This window comes from Myotis yumanensis, unplaced genomic scaffold (genome assembly GCF_028538775.1).
Source record: "Myotis yumanensis isolate MYYU_CA2020_CCGP unplaced genomic scaffold, mMyoYum1.0.hap1 SCAF_2, whole genome shotgun sequence".
Lineage (NCBI taxonomy): Eukaryota > Metazoa > Chordata > Mammalia > Chiroptera > Vespertilionidae > Myotis > Myotis yumanensis.
The window spans coordinates 90,727,561-90,749,582 of NW_027223753.1; the positions used below are offsets into that span (position 1 = coordinate 90,727,561).

Here is a 22,022-nt window from a genome sequence, read left to right on the forward strand (position 1 = left end):
GGGACACTGTCTAGATTTCAGCGCCCGCACAGGTGCTGACCAAGCCCCCGAGGCCTGGGCGTGTGCGGACAGACACAGAGGGTGCTCGGTTGGGCTCCCGGGCGTGCGCGTGGTTGTGCGTGAGTGTGTGCTCACGCGCTCCAGGCTGCGACCGGAGCTCAGCCGCTGGGTTGGAGAAAAAGAGGGTAGGCAAGTGCAGGGGAAGCTGCGGATAAGGGGCAGAGGGGCGCGGAGATTCGAATTAATCGAGCTTGTTAGCTACTTTCCCTCTCCCGCTCCTTTAAATCTTACTGCATCGTAGGGAGGGGGTTGGTTCACTGTGGAGCTGGTGGAGAAGGGGGAGCAGGTTGAAACAATCGAGTGGGCGCGTCAGGTACTCCCTGGCTCCAGGCGGGGAAGGGAGGAGAGCTCCCCCTGCTCTGCGCTGCAAGGGGGCGGGGTTGGGGGCCCCGGGAACCGCGAGGAGACGCGGGTGCCCGCAGGGGTGGGGAATTGGTCACCCCAAGCAAGATTTCCTTCGGGTCGCAAATTAATTGGAGATATCTGATTAATTCCAGCTTCGGATGACTATAAATGGCGATTTTCTACCAAGGTGTCGCTATTTTTTTTTTAAATCATTCCGTGTCATCCCCCACGTCAGGCCTGCTCGTGGGCGTGCGGCTGTACTTCCTCCGCCCCCTCCTAATGGAGTGAACCATTCCCAGCTCTTCCCCCTCTCTCCTTCAGTCTCTGTGTGTGTGTGTGTGTGTCTCTCTCTCTCCCTCCCTCCCTCTCCTGCTCCCTCTCTCTCTTCCTTTTCTCCCTCTCTCTCCTCCCTCTGCTTTCCCGGTGCAGAAAGTCTCCGTCGCTCCTGGAACTTGTTGGCAATGCCTATTTTTCAGCTTTCCCCCGCGTTCTCTAAACTAACTATTTAAAGGTCTGCGGTCGCAAATGGTTTGACTAAACGTAGGATGGGACTTAAGTTGAACGGCAGATATATTTCACTGATCCTCGCGGTGCAAATAGGTAAGTGGCCGCCCAGCCAGACTCGCGCCGGGTGGCAGGAGGCTGCCGGCCGGCCAAGCCCGAGGCATCAAAGGGTCCGACTGGCCCGCAGCCGTCCCGGGGTGCGGAGAAGCCCCAAACCCCCAAGGGTGGGGGCATCAGTTCCTATGGACTTGCAAGTCCCGGGTTGGTTTTTCTAAAAAAAAAAAAAAAAAAAAAAAGGAGAGACTTCCCAATGTTATCCAGGAAATGTGAGCGACCAGCCGATTTAGGAGGGGATTTTTCTCCTATTTTTAACCGAGAACACGTCCATTTTTTTTCTTCTTCTTCCCTCTCTTGGTTAGACCAGGTTTGATATGTTCTGGGGCAATGCATTGGTCCCTGCGATATGGCAAGGTATTATTTTGAAGGGTGGAAAGGTGATTGCAGCAACAAGATGGCTAGGCAGCTAGAACTGGAAAGTTTATGTGCAGAAAGCAGATATTCCGGGGCCCAGAATGCTGCATTTAGAACTTTGTCATACTCCTGCCACCCCACCCCCATACCCTAGCTGCAGCATTTGCACCGGGCACTGCAGACCGGCTGGGGGTCAGATTGAGAAGGATGTGGAACCCCAGGGTAGTATTTTAATGTGTTTATCATTGAGGAGGTTGAATATCGCCAAATATATGTAAATATAATTTTCTATGAATGTTTCCTGTTCCTTTCCACATAGGCATCTGTATTTTACATACAGGAAAGGGTTAAAAAGTGTTTGCAATATGTTATGTTGGGTGTTTGTTATTTTTTATTTGTTTGTTTGGGGTTATTACAGATGGATTTATGTAGTCCCCATTTTCTCTTAAGGAATGTTGAGTCCTAGTTCCGCTGTCATGGGGTTTTAAAAAGTTCACATTTTCCATCCAGAATGAAGTTATGGAAGGGAGTACCAGAAAACCCCCTTCTCTCATGCGGGTCAGAGTATTAATTAAGGTGGCCTAAAAGTGAAAGTGAAGCTGATTATTAAGAGAATGGGCAAGAAAAAAATAGAAACTCTTCAAACGGGGTTTCTGGTGACAGAATATTGTTGACTTCTATCATTTCAAGGCTGTAAATTTCTTTGCAGACAAATCCTTGCAGTATTAGAGGGGGGAGCTTTAGGGAATTGGTTTAGGGCAAGAGATAAAATTAATAATATTTTTCTTCATGAGAAATGTGAAGGGAACAGAGTTTGGAGTTATCTATACAATAAAATGGATTCTTTGCAGCGGATTTTATGCATTTGACATGATTTTAAGTATCTGAGTTTTTTGCATGAACATTATAGGGATTTTAGAGCGTGGGGATGCAGGATGTTGGCGTTTTCCTTTAATTCTGAGAAATGACTTGATGTTTTGAATCTGGCTGTTTGAATCTTTGACATTAGTGCAGAGAACTGCAATAAATAAAGAATATTTCTAATTGCAGCCAATCCCTTAAATATTGGAAATAAGTGAATGTGGAATTTTGCAATTAGCCTGCAAATTTTTAGAGAGTAGGCAGCAGCACCTATTTTGATATGGGGATTTTATTCGGAGAATGTTGGTGCTCTCTTTTCCCGGTGGAAAATAACATTACTGTGTGTTGGGGGTGGGGGGTAAAAAAAGACAGCAATTGTGCATGCGGGATGCGCTTGGAACACATTAACCTCAGCCAGAAAATGACCATTTGTTGGCTGTGGGATTGAAATTGAGCAAATTTGTTCCCGAATGTCTGCCCTTTCCCGCACCAGAGCCTCTCGATCTTTATTAATTCATGTCTGGGAGCTTTCCCAAATCATTGACATTTGGCAAGAAAAGTGGGGGTTGGGGAATGAGGGGGAGGAAAGGGTGGTGAACGCAAATTAAGACCCGGCTAGAGGAAGTTTGGAATGAATGAGAGGTCAAACGAATGAATGAACGGGTGGAAAGGAGACAAGGTGCGGACACCCGAGACCGGGGAAGGAGCCTGGCCGGCCCGCCCGAGCCTCTCTGAAGTCGGGTTCAGAAACCACCGCGAGGGTCGCGCGGACTGCGACCTGCACGAATGCCTGAGCCTGCAAAATACGTCCCGAGCGCAAGCTCCCGGCCTCCCACAGCCAGCTAGAAACCAAGAAGTCTAGTTTCCAAAAAAGAAATGTTCACGACTTCTTATTTTACACATGCACATACTCACACATGCGCGGTATGGAGGGTCTTCTCCGGCAGAGCCTGGAAAGATAACGTGACCGGAGAGCTCCCCGCCCCCAGCAAACCCCAGCTCCCCTTTAAAATCGTGTCAAGACGTTTTAAGGGCTACTTTTTTGCTATCGCGTTTGGAGGGTGGAGGTAAAGGATAAGGAGAGCCGGGGATTTGGTGGGAATGGATAGAGCGTATTTTATTTCGTCTCTTCGCTGCAAAACTGCATCTGTGGCTTGCATTATAGAGGACAACGGGTAGGATTTGTTTCACTGTGGTCGTGTTCCTATGAGAACCAACATTCGTTTATTCTCTCTCAGTATTCTACCTGATATTGCAGTCGCATGGGCTTTTAATATTTCGCGTGACGGGGGCAGGGGTTGTCTGTGAAGGTTTCCCTATAGCCTGAGCCGAGATCGAAGTTAACCTTAGCCCCTTCCCCAGAGCTTCCCGTTCCGGATTAGAGAACGCAAGGCCCGCCTTGCTTCTGCAGCAATTTGCAAACGGTGCTCTCGCAGGCTGCTGCAGGTTCGGTCACCTTCCCCCTGGTCTGCGTCTAGCGGGGCTCAAGGGGACCAGCGGCCAGGGAAGGGGGATGGGGGTACGATCCTCCCCCGAATCATTCACACTCTAGCCGCAGCGGCGTGAACACTGTCCAGGATGAGGTCGGCGCTCAAGATCTTGGGCATTTTAGGCCAATTTCGATTCTGAGAAGATTCTCCTGTTCTTTCCCCTCCCCTCGTTCCAACAGCGAAGATCTGCGCTTCTTGCACGACCTCCTGGCGCCCTGAGTGGTTTTGGCCTTTCGCCATCCAACGTTTATCCGGGTTCTTTGGCCTTGAGATGGAGAAAAATGGCCAAGGCAGCGCGTCCGCGGTCTGGAGCCTGTCTCTGCCTCTCTCAGGTCTCGCACCGCAGGGTTTGACCGACCCGAGGCCAAGAGCGTGGACCTCAGATCGGCCTGGGTCTCCTCCCCTCCTCCTCCAGCACCAGGGACTCCTCCCGCCGCCCGCCGCTCTCCCCGCCCCCACTCTGGAGGGAGTCCGAGCCGGCGGCCGGGAGCCCCCCGGCGGCAGCCACCCTGGCCCTCAGCCGCCAGACTGAGCCTGGAGAGGAAAGGTCCCACCCTGCTCCTGGCTAGAGTGGTGACCATTGGGGGGCGGGGGAGAAACAGGGGGTAAGAGTGTGGGGAAAACTGAGGAAGCGGGGGGGCCCCAAGGCTCACGGATTTGGCCTCCACCGAGGTGACGCAGGGTCACCCGCACAGACACGTTCATGACTCTGCAGGGCCCAGACTGCCCCGACCACTGTCACCTCGCCTAGCCCCAGGCGCCCAGGCTGCTCTCTGCGCAGGAAGGATCTCCCTGGGAAAACAGTCCGCACGGTGTTCTGGTGGCCGCTGGTGGCTGCCAGAGATTTTACTCACTCATTTATTCAGCAGTGATTTATTCAGCAGTGTTGCTGAGCGCCCACCAAGGACTTGGGTGCCACGGCTTTTCACGTGGCGAAGCGTCAGGTTCCACTGCGTGGCCCCGTGCTGTGTCACCTCCACCCCTTCCTCACCCGCTCTCTGCTGTGAGGCCCCCCCCCCCCTCCCCCGTCACCTCAGAAATGGAAGACTGCGCTCTCAAAGCGGGGACGGCTTGCTGGGGAAGTGTTGGGAAACAAGGAGGGAGGGAGTAGAAAGAGAAAAATAAAGGAGAAAAGGGAGGTGAGAAGACTGGACAGTAGGAACAGGAAAGAGAGAGAGCGAGATGCAGGAGGAGCTTTGGGACAGGGAGAGCCTCACTACGGGGCCACCCACACCTTCAGACACGACAGCCTGCAGAAGGCGCCCAGTTGGGTGCAGGTCGTTCATTCCGGATCGCATCTTTCATTCACCTTTAACTCTGGCGCACAGGGGCCAAGCCGCGCCGAGTTGGGGGCAGACGGGCGGGGGGGGCGGGGGTGGGGGGGCGGGCTGCCGAGCGGGATCTGGGCGCTGCTGACGGGTGTCCCCTCCTCCCCGCAGCGTACCTGGTGCAGGCCGTGAGAGCAGCGGGCAAGTGCGATGAGGTCTTTAAGGGCTTTTCAAACTGTTTGCTCAAGCTGGGCGAAAGCGTGGCCAACTACCCGCAGGGCCTGGACGACAAGACGAACGTCAAGACCATGTGCACGTAAGTGTCCTCTCTGGCCTGCTAGGCTCCTATTCCGGGGGGCGCTGCCGGGGTGGGAGATCCGTGGGGACGCGAATTTGCGCATTCTCACCAGCTGGCTCCCACCTTCAGGCCTCGGCAGGGCCTGCGCCGCCCAAGGGGACGCCGTAGCCTGGAGTGGGCAGAGGAGGATCATTCTGCGGAGGCCCAGTCCAACACAGAGGCGTGCTCGTCCTCCGCGCTGAAACCAGGGCGAGGGGCAGCGAGAGCGGCTACCAATTCCCCCCTGTTTGGAGCAGTCTTCCTCAGTCTTTGCTTCTGAATGAGCGGCCTGCCGAGTACCCTACAAAGAATAGTTTTGGTTTCAGGGGAGGCTTAGGTAATGATACATTTGCCTAAAAGGAAAGTCTCTCACCTATATTGTCCATTTCCCCTGATTAAAACTCCCCTCAAGTACACATCAAGAAAACTGGAGTGCAGGCAAGGGAGCATGGGCCCCCTTCCTCTTTCTGGGAAAAAGCGTGAGAGGATATTTTGTTTCCTGCCAATGACTTTGCCCAAGAAGAACGTGTTCTGGGCATCTAGTGGCTGTTGAGTTTACAGTAATTTGCTAGGTTTAGGGTAGTCACCCTCCATGTTTTTTGTTGTTGTTGTGTCCCTCTTTCTTGGTCTACATGTATTAAAAGGCCAGGGCAGTTCAGGATCCAAGGAGGGCCATGAAAGAGTTCGTGGCCAGGCTCAGTGACATTTTAGCTGCTGCAAACCTTGGAAATATCCTTATCCTCTGCAATAACACACACTTTATTTTATTTTTCAAAAACAGATGTGAATCCCCCCCCACCCCCATAACGACCCTTTCAATAAAGTCAAGGCAACTGGTATTCCTTGTACCCCAGAGGTTGGAGTAACCATTTGCTGTACCACCTTTTTTATAATGTGAAGTCCTTCTTCTCTCTAATTCCTGGGGGGTGGGGGGTGGGGTGGGGGGTGTATTTAAATTGTGAGTAATTAAACAGGGGTCAATTTTGCTATGCATTTTCCTAAATATCCAGATACCCACTAGGAGCCACAGCAGCTAAGTAGCTGGTACCTTCCTATCAGGAAAGGGACAAATGTTTGGGTCTGGGATGCATACCTACCTATTGTAATTCCAAATATCTGATGCTAGGTAAGATTACATCTATTCACAATAAAAGGTTAAATATAGATCAGCTCCCAAATGCTCCATTATTTGCCACAACTTGGTTATTCCAAGTTATTTGAGTTTATTTTGCAAGATTTGGTCCTGAAAAATGGAAATGAGGAGGGCCCCTCCAGAGGTCACAGGCCACAGCTGGGTTGAGGCTTTCACTGAGTTGGTGCACTGGGTGCTCCACAACTCCTTTCAGTCACACCTGGACGTCTGACCCTTTCCACCATGCCTCTCTCCGGGCGGGGCTTGTTCCCAGCTGGGCACAAAGAAAGGAGGGAGTTAGACTCCCTTTGGGAGGTGCTGTTTTTTTCAGAGAACTGTGCCTCCACCTCTTAGGTTTCTCAAAGCTTGCTATTTTTTTTTTTCCAGTTGAGGAACCTAGAAGCCCTACACCCCAGGACCACTACCCCCCCCCCCCTTATAAATTAGAGACTCTGGGAGGTCATTAGAGAACACCATAGCTCCAGGCAATCCAACAAGCATTTTAACTTGTATATTTGCCAGAAGATGGTGAGGGAGTGGAAACAAGGATAAATCAAACACAGTGCCTGCCTTCAACGTGCTTACAGTCCAGGCTGGAGAGCAGAAGGAAGGGATAGGAGACAATGCAACCAAACTGCGCTGTCTGTGGTCACTGGTGACCTGGTCTCAGGGCCCCTTGAGGTGGAAGCCAGCCGGAGTTACTGACACACAGATCGACCTGCACCGAGAGGAGACAGCGCCCCAGGAATCGATCACGGGTTGGAATTATATTTAGGCTTGAGATCTATTTTGGGTTTTCAGAAGAAAGGGGGACAATAAAGAAGGACAGGATGGATGAAGGTTGTGGGGGCGGGGCTAGGAACTGAGTCCTGGGGGAAGAAGGCGCCGAGGGAGGTGCCAGGCTCCGGAAGAGGCGGGAAGGGAGGACGAGGAGCCAGGTGTCACAAAGGTTGGCAACCTTGGGCCCGCGCCAGCCCTGGAGTCCTGGCCTGGGGGCTGGGCACTATCCTAAGGCTCTGGGGAGGCGGCCTCACGGGATCCAAGTCCGAGAAGAAGACTGGGGGGAGGGGAGAGAAGAGGTGCGCAAGAGAGACCAAGTGCGCAAGGGGGAGCACAGAGGTTTGCAAAAGGTAGGTGTCGAAAGCTGGCCTAGGGGCTCGGGCACCAACATCCCCCGACCCGGGAAGAGGAGAGGCAAGCCCGAGCTTCCTGGCAGAATCTGAGGTGGAGGACTGGAGAGCAACGCGAGGAGCCACGGAGGACCGAAGCCAGTGAGGAGGGGGAAACAGTGAGGAACTAAACCAAGGAAAACCGAGGGGAGGTGGAAAGGAGGAAGACAAAGGAGGGAAGAAGGAAAATAAAAGAACGGGAAACCCAAGGCAGGGAGGGGGGAGAAAGGGCGAAGACGGGGGTGGGGTGCGGGAGAATAAGGCGGTGCCTGGAGGGAGAGAGACAGCAGGGGAGGAGGGGTGGGAGGAGAAAGTGAGAAGCCCAGCGGGGAGGGCTGCGCCAGGAGCAAGTAACCCTTCTTGCAAGCTAAGAGGCATTAATGGGCGGCAGCTTGCAAGGCTTAGCACTGTTTTCCTAGCTTCCCCCGAGGAGGACGAGCAATCTGTTGGCGCAGGCCGAGGTGCCAGCTTGGCGCAGCCGGTGAGGCCCAGCTCCTGACTGCTGGGTCCCCGCCGGGCACCCGGGAGAGAGACCAGACCCGGAGCGGGGAGGCCCTCTCCTCCGGCCGCAGCTGCTAGGGTGGGCTGGGTCCGGCGAGGACTGACCTCGCAGGGCCAGGGCGCCAGGGCGGTGGAGGGGAGGGAGGGAGGGGACACCCGCAGAGGCTGGTGACGCCGAGAGCGCTGGGCGCACGGGCACAGGCCCCGGGTCCTCCCAGGCGCCTAAAGTGAACCTGCTTCTTCTGTTTGTTCTGTTCCTCGCCAGATACTGGGAGGATTTCCACAGCTGCACGGTCACAGCCCTTACGGATTGCCAGGAAGGGGCGAAAGAGATATGGGATAAACTGAGAAAAGAATCCAAAAACCTCAACATCCAAGGCAGCTTATTCGAACTCTGCGGCAGCGGCAACGGGGCGGCGGGGTCCCTGCTCCCAGCGCTCTCCGTGCTCCTGGTGTCTCTCTCGGCAGCTTTAGCGACCTGGCTTTCCTTCTGACCGCGGGGCCGGCTCCCCCCTCGCCCACCCACACTCACTCCATGCTCCCGGAAATTGAAAGGAAGATCCATTCGTTCTTTGGGGACCCTGTGATTCTCTGTGATGCTGAAAACACTCATATAGGATTGTGGGAAATCTTGATTCTCTTTGATTTCGTTTGATCTCTTGTGTTTTATTTGCCAAATGTTACCAATCAGTGAGCAAGCAAGCACAGCCAAAATCGGACCTCAGCTTTAGTCCCTCTTCACATAACAATAAGAAAATGACAAACCCACCCCATTTTAAATTTTTTTATTTTTTGGCAAAAGAATCTCAGGAATGGCCCTGGGCCACCTACTATACTAATCATGTGCATACATGACCAATGACGGGCTCCTCCTAATAGGAAAGAGGAGAGGAGAAGGCCAGGGGAATGAGTTCAGGAGAGATGACCACGAGGGAAGCATATGGTGAATAATTCACGTTCACGTCTTTCTTCCACAGTATCTTGTTTTGATCATTTCCACTGCACATTTCTCCTCAAGAACAGTGAAAGGACAGATTGTTGGCTTTGTGTTTGAAGGATCAGAGGCAGAGAGGAAAAGAGCTGGGGAACTCCCGGGTTAGAGGTAAAGGCTGCCGGAAGAAGTGCTGCTCGAGTCACTGAGAGGTTCAGCTTTACCTGCTGTTATTGATGCATCTTTCCAAGTCCAAGCCTTTCTTTCCCCTCCTCTCTTGTTTTAGCTGTTACACATACAGTAATACCCGAATATCCACCGGTGTAGATCACAAGGGGGGAGTGTTCAATGTTAATCTAAAATATAGTTTAAAAAAGATTTTGACATAGAGAGCCTTGATTTTAAAAAGAGAGAGAGAGAGAGATGTAATTTAAAAAGTTTATTATAAATTAAATTCAAGCAAAAAAAGATTTGCTACAAAGTATAGAGAAGTATAAAATAAAGTTATTGTTTGAAATGGGGGTGTTGTCTGTTTCCTGTCCAAGGCCTGCTTTCTTGGCAGCGTTCTCAGAGGTCCCCGAAGGGACTCATGAAGCCAGGGGATACATTCACCCGTCCACACGCCACTCCATCACCTGTCATCTCAAGCAGGCCCCCCTCAACTAGGACATTGCAATTCCTCAGAAACCCCGTTTACTCTAAGAAGAGAAATCCACGAAACAGCAGAGATCCTTTCTGGGTAAGGCCTTGGGGAAAGTGTGTGCGCTCCTCTGCTCCTCTGAGAAAGCGCGCAGACCGAATGCCAGTGGCCGGGCCTCAGCCCCCTTCCCTGCAGGCCGAGCCTTAACCGCGACTCGCCTCTTCCTCTGCGGTGGCCCGGGCAGCTCGCGAAGGAACCGCCATTAAGGGCTCTAACGGAGGGGCCGGGAGGCTGTGGTCACTGGCAGGGATCAGGTGAATCCTTTCATAATTAATATGACAACTCAGCCGAAATGGCGAGGAGACAGGGCCCTATTGATCAGGCAGTAGAGCTGCTTCCACCTCTCCTATTTATAGGCCCCACGGCCTTACCTAGAAGTAAACATTCGAGAGTGAGCAGGGGCTGAGGGAACCGGGTCCAGGGCTGCGGGACTGCAGGCTGGGGGAGGGAGAACCACATGCTTGTCTGAGTTCAATGAAATCGAAATCTGATTTCCTGGAGAAGGTGCAGGTGGGAGGGAGCTGCGGGGTCCCCCGGAGTAGCGGGCGGGTGGAGGAAGGGAGACGTGTGAAAGGAGGCTGAGGAGGCTGCGGTGGGTTCCCGCGCCCCGGAGCCTGCGGGCCGCCGCCTGGAGCGGGCGCGGGGCTCTGAAATGCAATGCGTAAACAATCGCTAGTGCGAAAGTTCATAAATCAAACCCAGTGGGTCACAACCCAATCTGCATTCTCCCCACGGATTGAATTCCTGCAACACATGTGTCCCAGCGCCCGGAGCGCTGGAAGCTGCGCGGTTTCTTAATGGCCGCATACATTACCGCGGCCCCGCCACGCACTCGCCGCGCCCGCCTCTCCTGGAAACAGCTCCCCCGCCTCCTTCGATCCCCGATGCTCAGTCAAAACCAAAGGAGATCCACGCACCGGGAAACTCTGGTTGTTTTGATCGTTTCGTTGCAGGGATTATTTTCAGTATTTTCCGTCTAAGTATAAACAGGACTATTCTAACCCCAGCTAAACCCTGCAAATCAAGCTAAACTGTCTGAGCCTGTTTTAAATACGAATCTATTAAATGAGGGGGCGGAGAACGAGGAGGAAGAGGGAGGGTCGTCTCCCGTCAATTAGCCCGAACAGCGCGCCGCCTCCCATCGGAATCTTTCCCTCAGCAAACTGGGGAAGAGCCGGTGCGCACAACTAGGCCCCTTGTTGGCCAAAGAAACTGCACGCATCGTTCCCCCAGGTCCCCCGGTGCGGGGGCGGGGGGGGGGAGTTGGAGACGTGGGGGGAGAGACGTCCCCGACCCTGGTGGACACCCCTTCCCTCCCAGCGCGATCTTCCCACCCAGAAATCAATCTCCTTCCACTGGAGCCCGGAGGCGAGGCTGAGGGAGGGCGCAGAGCGACGAGGGGCGGGGATTGGGAGCGCGGCTCAGTTCCTCTCCCCATGGGGTTCTTCTCAGGGAACCCCTTCCTCTCGGCGGCAACAGCCTCCCAGGTGGGGTCGCCCCACAGGGAGGGCGCCCCGCTGCCGTGTCCTTCCACACCCCAACTCTGCCCAGTCCCAGATTGCCCGGGGGAGCCTCGAGAAAGCTAGGCGTCCTGTCCCGGCGGGGACCACGCTCAAGGGCGCTGGGAGAAAGCCCAGGATCGCTGGGCAGCCAGTCTCAGAAACGCAGTCGGAGGACGTTTCTTCTTGCGGTGATTGTTTTAGGTTATTATCGCGCCGTCTTCGGCTGTAATTTGCTGTTTAACCACGATGACATCTCCATATGTTAGTTGATGTTATTGTTTTTAAGCAGCAACGCGGTAAGCTCAGAGAAATATTAACCACGTCCCATCACTGAGATGGGGGAGGGGGGAGGAGCAGGCACCAGAGGAAATCATCGTACCAGCCTCCGCCCAGGTGGGAGCAGTCTCCGGCTCTGCCCCCAGGGCCCTTTGAGATTGGGGAAGGGCCCCACTTTACTCCATCTTCTGCCGAGTGGATGGATTCGAAACAAATTAATTTGAGTGTAATGTTTGGTTATCCTCTGATGTTGTCCCAGAAGCCAGCTCCACAGTCCCATGAAGAACTCCAGGGCCCTTGGGAGGGGCTTACAGGGAAGGAGGAGAGGAGAGAGAAGGAGACCGGGGGGGGGGGGGGGGGGGGGGGGGGGGGGGGGGGACGGACACACAAATCCAGAAGCAGAGTTAGCAGAGGGAGACGAGGACGAACTTCCAAGCTGGAGATGACAGCGCTGTGGACAAGAGGTGGGGGATGGGGGTGGAACTGGAACTGATTTCCATTCAGGACTCTCACAGAAGCAAATGAGCACTAGGACCACCACCTAGATTCTCCTTCTGTGGGTCCAGAGGTCCTTTCACTCCAGCCTGAGCCTTCAGGCCACAGGGGCACCTTGGAGCTGGGCAGGCCCAGCAGAAGCTAGGGGAAATCAGGTGGATGGGCCAGAAGAGGAACCCTTCCCTGGGCCCACCTCCTCCTACACCCACCCTCCCGCCCCTCCTTCCCCCCCAAACTCCATCAATTCCCAGCAGAGGTGCTTCCCTGAAGGCCTTCAACCATTCTCCCACTGCCCATGGCTGGGCCGCATGGTCCCAGAGGAGCCCATTCTCTGGAACAGTCTGCCATGTCCCTGTCCCCTGGGACCTGAGGAAAGGCTCACTGCCCCACTGACTCTTCCTCCCCAACACCCACCAAAGGAAACCCAAGCAATGCTGCTCTGGCCCCTTCTCCACCTTCAAAAATGAAGGGGGGGTAGCTGGCGGAGGGGAACTAAAGGGGGGAACAGTGTGGACACCAGCTTTGTGGCCCTCACAAGACAGTGGGTTCACCTGGGCCCCAAACTCCAACACCTGGAATAAATAAACTGTGTTCAGTCCCACTGGGGGCAACCTCCCCATGTCAGCCCCACAGGGCAAGGAGGCTGACATTTCTGTCCAGATGGATCCTCTGCCTGTAGAGTGATGCCTCAGAGCTAGAGGATCGGGTTACCAGCTGCTAAACATGGGTAGGTTACTTAACCCCTTTATACCTCCCTTTCTTGTTCTGTGAAATGGGGTAACCATACTTACCTCATCAGGTTGTACTTGTATCAAATGAGACTCCATAGATAAAGCGCTTTCACATTGCATTCCGCTTACCTGATGTTAGATATTACTATTATTTCCTCCTGCCTCCACACAGGCTCCATATGATGGCTCTCACCGAAGTCTTTAAATAACCTCTTCTGAATAACCTGGAGCAAAGAACTTCATTATGACCTTTACTACTTTGGAGCAGTTTTTCTGTACAGTCCAGCAGCTTCAGTTCCTCTTGCGACAGGCTCCACAGGCTCCACCCCGCTCTGGCCTTCTCAGAGGATGCTCTAGATAAGCTTTGAATTAAGTCAGTCACTGGGCAGTGACTGTCCCCAGACCCTGCCCGACCCCATCTGGAGCTACATCCCAGGCCAGACCCCTGGCTTCTAACGCCTGCAACCACCATTCTGCAGTGACTGGTCCTCCCAGCACTAACCGCATTCCTCCTGGAGCTTCCTCCAGCTGCTCTTCTCCTCCCCCTCCTCGCCACTTATATTAAATTCCTCTCCCAAATTAAAAAAAAAAAATGGGTTTATTGTAACCAGCAAAGCAATACAACGTTACACAGTGGGGGTGGCATTAACCCACCCTGCACTCCTTCCACACCTTTTCCCATGCTCATAAAAACATGTGCTCATAGGGAAGGTGGGCTTTTTGTTTGTTTGTTTTTATAAAATTATGATATATATTTCTCTTCTACCAATGCTTCAAAATCAGTAGCTAAACAAATAACCCCTTCTTTTATATCAGCGGTTCTCAACCTGTGGGTCGCGACCCCTTTGGTGGTCTAACGACCCTTTCACAGGGGTCGCCCAAGACCATCCTGCATGTCAGATATTTACATTACGATTCATAACAGTAGCAACATTACAGTTATGAAGTAGCAATGAAAATGATTTTATGGTTGGGTCACAACATGAGGAACTGTATTTAAAGGGCCAGAAGGTTGAGAACCACTGTTTTAAATAGTTACACAATATTTCTCAGATGGCCATGCTGCAATTTATTTAATTTCCCCCCCCCCCATTGATGGACATTTCAGTTTTCCCAGTTTGGGGGGGGGGGTGAGGGGGGAACCTAAATGTCCATCAATGGGTGGAAAATATCGTGTCCTACAAATATTGCTGTGATAAATATTTCTGTTTAAACAACATATGTACTAGTATTTCTTCAGTGGAATAGATTCCTCAAAGTTGGATTGCTGAAAAGTACATATATGTGCTTATTTTTTAAATGCAGGTGCGCTTTCCATTTGGAAAAAAAAAATTATTGTTGGATACTTTTCCCAAAGAGTGTAGAGTGCGCCGCCGGCGCCCCCACCCCCACCCCCCTCCCACTCGCCGCCCTCTTCAGCACTGTTCACCCTTTTTTGGCCTTGTCAACCCAGTAGGTAACCTGTGGCTTTCTGGAAGGCCGGCCTTTCTGGACCCCTCTCCCCCCATCAGAGCTGGCGGGGGACGTCCAGTAGACTGTCGGTTCCTCTCCCCAAAGCATGGACTTTTATGCAAAGTCCGATGTAATTCGTCCTTAAAAATCCTGACATTCACCGCTAATCTAATCCATGTGCCTCCCAGGAGCGAGGGCACGGGTGCTGTGGTCTCTGGGATTGTGGTTGGGCGGAGATGGGGCTCAGCCGGGGGTCCCCCACCGCTCCTGCCACTTCCACTGAGGCGCTTCCGTCGAGGCCAGAGTGGCTCCGTGGGTCAGTACGGAGGCTGCGGTCTCCTGGTCCGTCTGCAGTGGAGCGCAAGCAAAGGAAGGAGGCAGCAAAGGAAAAGAAAATCGCAGCCTCCAAGGCAGGGCAGCAAAGATGGCAGCTGAACGATTCTTTTTCTCTCCCAGTCAGACCCGGAGGCTTCCGGTTCAAAGAGTCACAAGGAGGACCGTCTGCGGGGATTCGCTGTGCAGAGATGGGGTTACACTCCATCTCTTCTCTCTCCCAGCTTTACTCTCCCTAACTTTGAAAACACGCACATACTTTTATTGAGCACTTATTACATGTTAGGCATTAAGTTAAAGCTTTGTGAACATCACTCCATTTTCTGCACTCGTCTCTGTGGGAGATTGTCTATCCCCACTGTACAGATAAGAAAGGCATCGGTAACTAGCCCCATGTCAGCAGGTCATAAAATGCAGAGGTGAAATTTGAGCGCCGATCTGTTTCAGGAATCTGTTTAAGACCTCACTTTGCTTGATCTGTTACTATTCTGAGCCCAAAGAGACATAGCACAAGTTTTCAAAAACAGCAGCAAAGAAATGTAAATCCTATAAGCAGAATAATGGCCTGGCTAGATATCATGTCCTAATCCCTGGAACCTTGAATGTGTTAGTTACATAACAAAGAGGAATTAAGGCTGCAGATGGAATTAGTTTGCTCTTGGTCTGACTTAAAACAGGGAGATTACCCTCAGGGCCCAGTATAATCACTAGGAACCTTAAAAGTGGAAGAGGGAGGCAGAGGCGGTCAGAGTGAGGGGATACAACAAGGACTAACCTTTGTTGGCTTTGAAGATGGAGGACAGGGCCCACAAGGAATCTAGGCAGCCTCTAGAACAGTGGTTCCCAACCTTCTTTTGGCCATGCCCCGAGTAAGCATCTCTAAAACCCTGATGCACTCCCCGCCCCCCCGCCTCCCCCACTCCCCCATTGACATATAATTCTTTTTATTCAAAAAGTGAACTCCTATTTACGTGGAGGAAGCCTAAAAGGCCATTAACTTAGTTTAAACAAGTTTCCAAAGAACAAGGCATCCATGAAAGAGAAAAATAAAAGAACGAAAGGACAGTTGAAGTACCAAGGAAGAAAGCACTAAGAAACTGTTAAAAGAAATAATAATATAAAGTGATATGAAAAAACAGCAAATAAAGTTTCAAAGCACATAATAGAGACCTGAAATGCATAAATGTCACAATATATATTTATATACTGTATATGAGGCCCCTAGAACCATAAGAAATGCAAAAAATTCATTGTTAATAACTCATTCTCGAATTGCCCCCCTTAAAAATCAAAATGCCCTCCTGTGGGGCATATGCCCCACGTTGAGAACCACTGCTCTAGAAACTGGAGAAGCCAAGGAAATGGATTCTTTCGTGGAGTCTTCAGTAAGGTATGAAGCTCAGTGATTTTAGCCCAGTGAAACCCATGCCAGACTTCTGAGCTACAAAACTAGCTGTAAGATAATAAATTTGCATTGTTTAAGCCACCAGGTTTGTGGTAATTTGTTATAGTTGCAAACAGAAAAATAATACAAATACTAATTTGAGCTGAGAAATAGATACATTATAAACATCCAGAGAGCCCTGGTATTCAAGATGGATTTTTGCTGGGGTCTGCCAAAGGCCCTCCTTTGAGTATTTTGGGGGCAGGTGGCAGCTTCAGTATAATCAATTTTAAGGAGTTGTCAGCAGAGACAAATTTATTAGGGAATAAATTTCAAAAGATAAGCAAACAAAAAATTATATTGTTGTTCTACAGTGTGTTGGCATAGAAAATTTTTAATTATTGTCTCCCCCTTTTTTGTGCCCCTTTTGGCTGCAATCACCTCTCATTTGCGTCCTCTCCCTCTAATAATTTAATAGACATGCAGGTGAGTTCCTTGGTCCTAGTCATGGGCCTGCTTGGATATGAAAAGTTCATTGCTACAGTGATAGATGATTTGATGGAACATTCATGAAATGTAACACCAGGTAGTTATTCTTTTGATAAATCACAGCAGCTAATATTAGCTACATACCTTATCACCTGGACGAATCACGTGTCGGATTGATTTTTTAATGGTGGTGGTATTTGCAACTTGCACATTACCCAGGACACAAAAGGGAGTGGGTCCAATCTCCATGGAATTCCTGGAATGAATCACGTGCTATGAGTATTAGAGGGAGGGAAGTGGGGATGAGGAACACAGGAAAAAGTCAAGCCAGACCAACCACAGACAGCCACCGCCTTCTGCAAGGAGAAAAACTCCTTAAAATTGTCTAAACCTGGTAAAGAGGAGAAGGGAGAAAAGGACACACTTGTCCATCTGGGTTAATCAAGTCACAAATTGCTTTGTTTACACGGAGACACCACGGTAGGAGTCTGTTCTTGATTAAGAAGTAAGAAAGGCTAAGCAAGCAAGCTGGTGGGTGACGGCAGACAGGTAATTAGCTTCCGCCTGACTGACAGTCCCATCGCCACAGATGCCAGTTCCGTGCTGCCTGGATCTCTCCGTTGCCTCAGAGGGGTCTGCCACGCTTTGTGAAAGGCGGTGCTGGGACCCTCCAGTTCTCCCGGTGCCTCCTCAGGCTTTCACCTGAAATATGTTGAATTGTGTTATCCTTTAGGCAGAGAGAGAGTCCCAAGCCAAGTGGTTCATTTAACTCTAGCTAAACACAAATTCTTCAAAATAAGCAGCTTTGAAGGGGATAAAGAGCATCAGGGCATGTGGGATGCATAGCAAGGCCAAGCCAGCACTGACAGCCCAGCCTGTGTGCCAGCCAGGCCTCTCGGAGCTTTATATGGACTCAGTAGAGGGGAGGGGCTGTCGGGTACCTATCACCACTCCTCTCACCTTTCACAGAGCAACCTTTGGCAATGTGCTTTCTCATGTAGCCATTCTTATGCCCTGCTTTGTGCACATTTTCCTTCTCTTTGGAACATAATGAGGGGGAAAACTGCATATCCTCAATTGCTTTGTTGATAGAACTTGTATATTTTTTCTCTTTCTAACTAGCCCTTAGCACTTGCACAGTTAACAGGAAAAAAAATGTCTCTACCCAAATCTTTATTGTCAGGAATTGCTATAAATTCACATCCAAAATGTATTTATTCATGTATACCCACTTACACTGATATTCATAATTACACATTCTCTAATTCATATGTTCTCTAATTCATATAGATTTTCTCTACGACACACAGAGATGCACACAGACTCAAACACCACCCACAGGCACTGCACTTGGGACCTTGACTGTTTTCCCTCTGCGTTGCTCTTGGATCTTGCCTCTTACCTACTGAATTGTCTTTGCCACCTTGTGTTTCATTCTCCAAATGCTCCTTCCCTTCACTTACAAACACACTCAAATCTCTTATACACTTAGAGGTAACCTCCTTCCTTTGTCCATCCCACTGTCCCCTCACTGCTGGCCCGTTTCTCCATCAAGCTCCTGGAACATGCCCAGCCCAAAGGAGACACACAGTCAACACTGAAGAACATGTGACTGAAGCTTTCTCCTCCGTCCTCCGCCATCCTCCCCTCACTGCCCAGACCTGGCACTGGAGCCCCAGGTTCGTCCTTACCAGTTGCAGACACTCCACTCTCAGGCTCACGGGCCGCCTCCTTTTCCCCCAACTGTATTTTATGGATTCTATTTTTAAATTCACCAAGAATCTATATTCAGTGTAGGAAAATTAGCAACTGCCGGGGATTTCAAAAGAGAGAAATTAAAATAGCCATAAGTTCTTTAATCAGCAATATGCATTTTGGTCTCAGTGTTTCTAGTATTAACTCTCTCCTTTCTGCATGGGTGTGTATCATTGCTGAGTGACTCAGGCTTCCTGTATGGCACTGCAGACTCATCAGGATGTGGCCCCATCTCATCTTGCCAGATTCCTCCCTATGCACAGCCCTCCACACCCCCACCCACCCACTGCAGCCATATTGAACCCCTTGCCCTCCTTGAACTGACACACCCTCTTCCCTATTTAACACCCTTGCCAGCTAAATACCTTGCACTTCCACACACTCACTTCCCTCCACTTGTGGAAATCCTAATCTTTCTTTAAGACCTGTTCAGGCTCAATCTTGCCTGACTCCCTACTGACCCTCTGGTCATAATTACTGGGTTGTGCTTTAGTTGGCCCTTGCCGTTCTTCAGTTTGTATTATAATTAGCTGTCTGTTTATCTGTTTTGTCTTTAAACCAAAGTTTCTTGAAGTCAGGGACTATGTCTCGTTAATTTTTGAATCTCCTCCAATGCATAACACTGTGCCTGAGACAGATGTTTATGAAATAAAGAACATCTCCAGCCTTTTCTGCCTCACACATATGTAGTTGTACATTCTAATTTTCAATGGATAAAGAAAGGTATTGCTGATGCGAACTCTTCTTGGGCTGCTTCTTGATAATGCCTTTTCTCTCTCAGAAACCCCTCCCTAGCAGCCTGGGTGTTCATCCCTGGGAGAGGAGAGGCATATCACTGGGTCCATGCCGTGGAGTGCCTTCCAGTGGTCAGAAGCAAAGGAATAAATATACTCAAAGCAATGACGATAAAAGGGAAAGAATGAATGATAGCTGAAACAAGACGGTGGGAAGAGAAAAGAAGCAACGCTCCTTACTACATCCCTTTCATGCCCCTCAAAACAACTTACTCGACATTTTCATTAATTTGTTATATTTTTTCATAAGCTACAGAAATCCTGAAAAATTTGTATCCCTCCACTTTTTCCCTCCTTCTCATTCAACAAACTCTTGAAATCAATAACTTTCCTGCTTTCTTTTTGAAGAAGAGAATTTTCCATTCCACATTGTCACTCGGATGATACACTTATCACCTCATGTGACACAGTGACTCTCCAGTGGCAGCCAGCCTCTGAGTCGGCCTCCAATGATTCATGACTCCTGGCCCGCATGCCTGTGCATAGTCACTTTGCACAACAAACCTTGGCTGGCCCTGTGTAACCAATAAAACAGGAGTGAAGTAATGATGTGTGGTGTCCAAGGCTATGTCATAAAAGGTATTGTAGCTTTCTCTTTGGTCTCTTGGATTACTTTATTTGGGGAAAGTCAGTTACCATCCATGAAGACCCTTAAGCTGCCCTGTGGAGAAGCCAATGTAGAAATAAATGTGTCCTACTGCCAACAGACAGCACTGATTTGCTAGCTACAAGTAAGCTACCTTAAAAAGTAGATTCTCTCGCCAAGACCGGTTTGGCTAGGTGGATAGAGCGTCGGCCTGCGGACTGAAAGGTCCCAGGTTCGATTCCGGTCAAGGGCATGTACCTTGGTTGCAGGCACATCCCCAGTGGGAGGTGTGCAGGAGGCAGCTGGTCGATGTTTCTCTCTCATCGATGTTTCTGACTCTCTGTCTCTCTCCCTTTCTCTCTGTAAAAAATCAATAAAAATATAAAAAAAAAAGTAGATTCTCTCACATGGAAGCATGGAACAGATTATGGAATCTCAGAGGGAAGAGATGGGAGGGCGAGTGGGTGTGAAGTGACCAACCAAAGAACTTGTATGCATAACCCATGGACACAGACAACAGGGTGGTGAAGGCCTGGGGCTGAGGGCAGGGGCAGGCAAGAAGGGGTTAAGGCGGGGGGGGGGGGGGGGCGCGCATATGCAATACTTTCAACAATTAAGTTTTTTTTTTTTTTAAGTAGATCTTCTTGCTACAAACTACAGATGATTGCAGCCCAAGCTGTTACCTGACTGCAACTTCATGGAGATACTGAGCCAGGACCACCCAGCCAAGCTGCTCTCAAATGCCTTATCCACAGAAACCATGAGAGATCAAAAATGATTGTCATTTAAGGAGGATTTGTTATGTAGCAATAGATAGCTAATAAAATGAATCTGGTATTTGCTTTTGTTTTATTCTTCAGCGTTTGTTCATTTGTCCATAAATTCACATGAATTTTGATAGGTTTTGTTTGTGAGACATAAAAAAGAAATGGCTTTGTTTAACTATTGTATAGTGAATAGAAAAATATTTTAAGAGGAGTTTTAAGTATCTAAATACTTTAAACTCTGATTACTATTAAGTGGTTTGGGAATATATAAATAAATGCCCAAACAGAAAAATAGAAAACAGTGTAGGTATTTCAAACAGAAGTAACTTAATACAAGGGATAAATTAAAATGTGTTAGATAGTCTAGAAGAGTAAAGATATGTAATTTACCAAAAGATTAGTAGGGAACCACTGCAATGCTTAGTTCTGAAGGAGCAAAAGGGAAAATGGCTACCCAGAGCCTATGACTGCTGTGACAGTGAAGCTGCTGTTGTACTAGAGACAGCCCAGAAGTTGAAGGGGAAATGCTTGCTCAACTTTAATCCCACCTTTCAATCTCCTGCCAAAGCCTCCCATTGGCAGAAACTACCAGGAAGCAATAGGCAAAGGCGTCTGGGAAATGTAGTTTGCAAGCTTCCTGTTCTGTGAATGAGCAATGAGAAGCTGAGAGCTAATAGATATTAGTTGTCAATGGGAATAATAACAGAGATAATGGAAATAAAGACGTACATATGTGACAAGGCTTTACTAAAAAATAAAATATCCAACAGCCTGTGTGGCATAATGGTTGAGCGTCAACCTATGAACAAGGAGGTAACAGTTTGATTCCTGGTCAGGGCACATGCCTAAGTTGCTGGCTCTATCCCCAGGAGGGGGCATGCAGAAGGCAGCTGATAGATTATTATCTTTCTTCATTGATGTTTCTATCTCTCTCTCCCTCTCCCTTCCTCTCTGAAATCAATAACAATATATTTTAAAAATAAAATAAAATAAAATATTCAGCATATGGTAGAGGTTTGTGATTAGAAAAAATTCAGGTGCTCCCACATTCATCTTTCAAGATATATTTCAGCCCTGGCTGGTGTGGCTTGGTTGATTGGAGCATCATCCCATACACTGAAAGGTTGTGGATTGATTCCTGGTTAGGTTATTGATCCGATTCTCTATCAGGGTGAGAAGGAGAAGGCAACCTATGGATATTTCTCTTTCCCTCTCTCTAAAATTAAGTCCTCAGGTGAGGATGTTTAAAAAAAGACATCCCAGTAGCTATAGGTTTAAAACTTGAAATTCTTTAAAAGAGCTGCCACACAAAAGCCCTTTTATTAGCTGCAGAAGAGCACACTGCTCCAACTGTTTCCATTGTTAACTCATTTACTATCTCCTCCCTTGCCGCATCTCCATAAAGTTGGACCTACTGTGATCCTTTCCACTGGCGAGCAAACTCAATCGCGAGGAATTAAGTCACATATCAGAGGAGTCAGGGTTCCAACATGGTAGCCTGGCTTCTCAGGTCTATGCTTAACCATTCCACTGTATTACTCCTTGTGCTTCCATCACCTCACCTGAAATCTGGGAGCTACTTGTTTCTGGTTGTATTGATGCCCCAAATATTCAGATTGACAATATTCAAAGGAACAAAAGACAAGATCTGTAAAAAAGAAAAACCCAACCCTTGGGCTATGGGGCTAA

The 22,022-nt window shown here is 49.6% G+C and overlaps 1 protein-coding gene across 3 annotated transcripts; it reads left to right on the top strand.

Moving 5' to 3' along the window:
- Positions 1 to 673: 673 nt before the first annotated feature.
- Positions 674 to 9,586, top strand: NRN1 (neuritin 1). 3 transcript variants are annotated; one of them, XM_070405783.1, is made up of 3 exons: positions 674 to 1,005; positions 5,171 to 5,315; positions 8,404 to 9,586. In XM_070405783.1, exons 1-3 carry the CDS (start codon positions 951 to 953, stop codon positions 8,630 to 8,632), a joined length of 429 nt encoding a protein of 142 aa, XP_070261884.1. In that variant the 5' UTR covers positions 674 to 950; the 3' UTR covers positions 8,633 to 9,586. The 3 variants fall into 3 exon arrangements, with proteins under 3 accessions (XP_070261884.1, XP_070261885.1, XP_070261883.1); XM_070405784.1 differs by lacking the exons at positions 674 to 1,005; positions 8,404 to 9,586 and adding exons at positions 3,741 to 4,063; positions 5,427 to 6,274; XM_070405782.1 differs by lacking the exon at positions 674 to 1,005 and adding an exon at positions 3,936 to 4,063.
- The last annotated feature ends 12,436 nt before the right edge of the window (positions 9,587 to 22,022 follow it).